Source organism: Aplysia californica, unplaced genomic scaffold (assembly GCF_000002075.1).
Source record: "Aplysia californica isolate F4 #8 unplaced genomic scaffold, AplCal3.0 scaffold00260, whole genome shotgun sequence".
Classification (NCBI taxonomy): domain Eukaryota; kingdom Metazoa; phylum Mollusca; class Gastropoda; order Aplysiida; family Aplysiidae; genus Aplysia; species Aplysia californica.
Window position 1 is genome coordinate 674,753 of NW_004797530.1, and position 4,023 is coordinate 678,775.

The 4,023-nt window shown below is 37.9% G+C and overlaps 1 protein-coding gene across 1 annotated transcript in view; it reads right to left on the reverse strand.

Moving 5' to 3' along the window:
• Positions 1 to 4,023, reverse strand: part of LOC100533425 (sodium channel alpha-subunit SCAP1) — a gene marked incomplete in the record, with an annotated part of 152,143 nt that overhangs the window by 14,301 nt on the left and 133,819 nt on the right. The window contains 3 exon segments of the mRNA NM_001204708.1: positions 181 to 342; positions 1,253 to 1,387; positions 3,268 to 3,444. Of these exon segments, the coding sequence (NP_001191637.1) occupies positions 181 to 342; positions 1,253 to 1,387; positions 3,268 to 3,444 (474 nt within the window).

Here is a 4,023-nt window from a genome sequence, read left to right on the forward strand (position 1 = left end):
CATACTCTCTCTAATTCATACCAGAACATTGAATATATATATATATGTGTGTATGTGTGTGCCAATGTGTATGATTGTGAGTAGCCTTTGTAAAAGTGTTCCTGAAAAAGAAACAAAATGCCCTGTAAATTAGCCACAAAGAACACTAATACTCTTTTCCATGCAAAAAAAGTTACATACTTCCTCTCTGGGATATTTGTCTCCCTTTTCGTCCCTGCAGGCATGGAACTTTCCATTGAAGAGTTGTACTCCCATGATACCAAAGATTAGCCAGAACACGAGACACACCAGCAACACATTGCAAATGGAGGGAATCGCCTTGAACAGAGCATTCACAACCACCTGTGGGAAGAGTACAAACACACCAATGGCATTATGCTTTAACCCTGCCACAACTGTTTACTTTACTTACTTGAACTGAAAATTTTGCACAATGCAAATAAACCCTTCCGATGTAAAAGTTGTAGAAGCGCATAGAGCATGCTGTAGAGTGTGGAAATGCTTTATATAAATTATGTAATTATTATTATACTGCACGTTGACTCCTAATTTTTATTTAGGCCTCAGAAATTGGTCTCAACAATGGTTCTATAACAAAAAAGTCCAACCTATACATTTCAGATACATTATGGTAAGAGCATGATACAATCAATGTGCGATACAGTCCAAAAAAAGTTATCACAGTGGAATGATGCTTTTCATAATTTAATTTGACTCTATACACACAGAAATGTGTCATGATGTGTTGGAATCAGCCGCTCATCAATTTTTGGGCTTTTGCAGTTATTGGTATCACCAAAAAGCTTGCTTATTTGCCCTTCTTTTGATGAAAAAAATACCCATGTATCTTGAACAGAAGTTGAGACATTGAGAGTAAAAAAGGAGGGAGATGCCTGGTGTAAGAGGGAAAATAAGCAAGAAAATGGCTGCCAAAGACAGAGAGTTCCAGAACTGTAGGATCCTTGGAAACTGAAAATTTACAACTCTTGTGTCTTTGATGAACATTTTTTGTAAACTATATGCAGGAATGTGTTTTTAATTGGACATGCAGAGCCCTCAACAACAAAAAAACTCGATTGAAATGACTAAATTTGAGGAAAAATGTTGGTCTCTTCAGTTTCATTATTGTGATGAGCGTCTGATTTCACCACGATGGCACACATAATATTACAGTAATATTCCACTTTAGCCTGGATATATCCTGCTTAAGACTGGATGCACAAAAAGGAAAGAAAATAAAAATATGACATACTCTCATGCCCTCCCATCGACTGACAGCTCTGAGGGGACGTAACGCTCTCAGCGTCCTCATGGATTTCATCCAGCTCATGCTTCCTCCACCTTCCTCAGAGGCCGTCAGATCTGCCACCAGCATCACAATGGACAACTGAGGGCACACAGAAACACATAAAGCAAAGTTATATTATGTTTTTTAAGTATGTGTGTGTGTGTGTGTGTGTGTGTGTGTGTGTGTGTGTATGTATGTATGTATGTATGTATGTAAGTATGTATGTATGTATGTATGAATGATGTATGCATGTTTGCCATTGCAAACCAATTTGCCATTCTGGAATTAATAAAGCTGTAATTCATTTCTTTATTATTTTATTTCAGTAAGCATTGTGCTGCATTTATTACCCAATTAGGTTATCAGGCCAAAGATTAGAGGTGTTACAGGAGAGTATCAAACACAAAAAAGAAGTAGGAGAGATAGGGACGATGGTTGTTTGATAGGGAAGAAGGAGCAAACTACACCAGAGCATCCGCCAACCCCCCATAAAGCAAAGTTAGAATAGATGGCCATTGATCATATATATATATATGATCAAATCAGATTTGTTTGGGTAGGGCAAAAAGATGTCTTTTGCACTCTACATCAAACTGATCTCTATTTTAGATCGATTTCATCAAATTTGACCCAGACATCATTTACAGCCTGTCACATTAAGCTACAAACAAAATATCTGACCATGTAATGTTATGTGACAATGACTAGCTCTGTAATTTTTTTTTAAGGTAAGTGTTTTAGTGTTTTATGGTGCTCGCAACTGCATAAGGTCATATGAGTGTGCGGGACACACTAATTTTAAATATTTATTTCAGTTGGTAGAAAATTTTGAATTTTGCCAGGGTGGAGGTCGAAGCCTACTCTTATCGATTTTAGACCACCAAGGGATCTTTAACAAGCGAAACTTGCTCACGGGACCTCTGAGATTTTTCACCCTAGTCTGAGAAGGCTAGGTGTAGATCTTTCCTACCAGAAGATCAGGGGTGTTGCTGAAAGACAGCAGTAAGAAGCCAAGGAGGTTTAAGCAGTAGAAAGGCTACAGAAAGAGTCAGGAGCCAAGAGGAGGGGGCAAAGCAGTTGAGAGGGTGGGGGCAGAAAGTGGAGACGAGAGCAGACGACAGAACATTGCTGGAGAGCTGGAAAGGAAGTGAAAGGAGACAATTTATAGAGAAGAACATTTTTCCGCCGCTAGGACCTTAGAATGAGATGCAAACACCCTAACCTCTAGGCCAAGAGAGACCCCCTTTGTAATTTCCTGATTTTATCAACTGGAGCTGATTGTAACCCAGGAAAGCAAACACTTGATTTTTGAGGATTTGATTAAACTGTACCATCATGGCAGCTTTTGCCCCTCCACAAAGGAAAATCTGGCTGCTCTCAACTGTATCAAACCATATCAAATAGAGATCTGTTGAAATTTTCTGTAGTGTGCACTGATCATAAGTTTACAAATGTTAACGCATTCGTACAGTTTTATGGCCACTTTAAGATGCACAATATTAGATATTAGACTATTTTTGAGTTTGGAACACTTTGTGGAAAGACATAATGTTAGGCAACTGGGACACATTCTAGGAGGATATAGGGAACAACAATATATTGGGGTCAAAACCTTAAAGAGGCAAAGTTTATTATCAAGTTTTCTCTGACGAGTGTGCACTGGACAATCATATTATTCCTTCTCCTCTGAACTAATCATGTAGACCTATGAAGAACAAATCATGGCCATGCCACTTCTGAACATTTGTCAACTTTTATATATTGCTTTGTGAGTACAACCCATTTTAAAGACAAACAGGTTGTGTGAAACAAATGAATAACAGTGTTCTCTTTTGAATGCCGGGTGAAATATGTGACAGACAGAGAAAGTTGCAGGAAAAAGAGGGAAAGAGAGAATGATTTCTTCTTCTGTGTTATGTGATAATTTTCCCTAAAGTGTACAGAACATATTTCTCCTTAAATGTATCAGAGTGCCCTACCATGACAATTGTGAAGTCTAGCCAGCACCATGCATCTGTGAAGTAGGTTTTGAATCCAAATGCCAGCCACTTGATCAACATCTCAATAATAAAGATGGCAGTGAAGACTTTGTCCAAATATTCCAGGATTTCCTTCAGAATTGGTTTCTCATGCAGGTATGCATCTTCCAGGGCCTGAAAAGTAACAATCAATAATTATTAAGAGACTATAATAAAATGTAACATATGAGCAGAGGTAATCCCTTAAAGTTAAAGGGAACAATATGAAAGTACGAGGTCTGAGCAGTAGCTCAAAATTTGTGCTGAAGCTTTAAGAGAAAAAAAGAGTGATTGAAGCTAAAAAAAAATCGAAACAGTTGGTGTTCTACCAAGTCACTAGGAGAAGCCACAGCATTAGAAATTGTGATTAGTTTATTTTTATCCTTATTTTGTAGATTGTGGTAGAGACAGCTCAATTACTGGAATCTCCTCTAAAGATCCCCTTTTTTTGCCTCCCATTGTGAGGCAGCGTGGTGGAATCAGGCTCTTGTCAATTTTGGGGCATGTAGAGTTATTGGTATCATCTTAAAACTTGTTCACTTGTACTTATTTGGATGAAAAAAAAATTCATTTATTTTGAATACAAGTCGAGATATTTGCAAAAGAAGGAGGTGAGGGTTACCTGTTTTCAGGGGCAAATTAGTGAGAAAATGGCCGCCAAAGATTAGTTATTTCCTTAGCTTAAGAGTCCATGGTAACTGAAAATTGACATTTTTT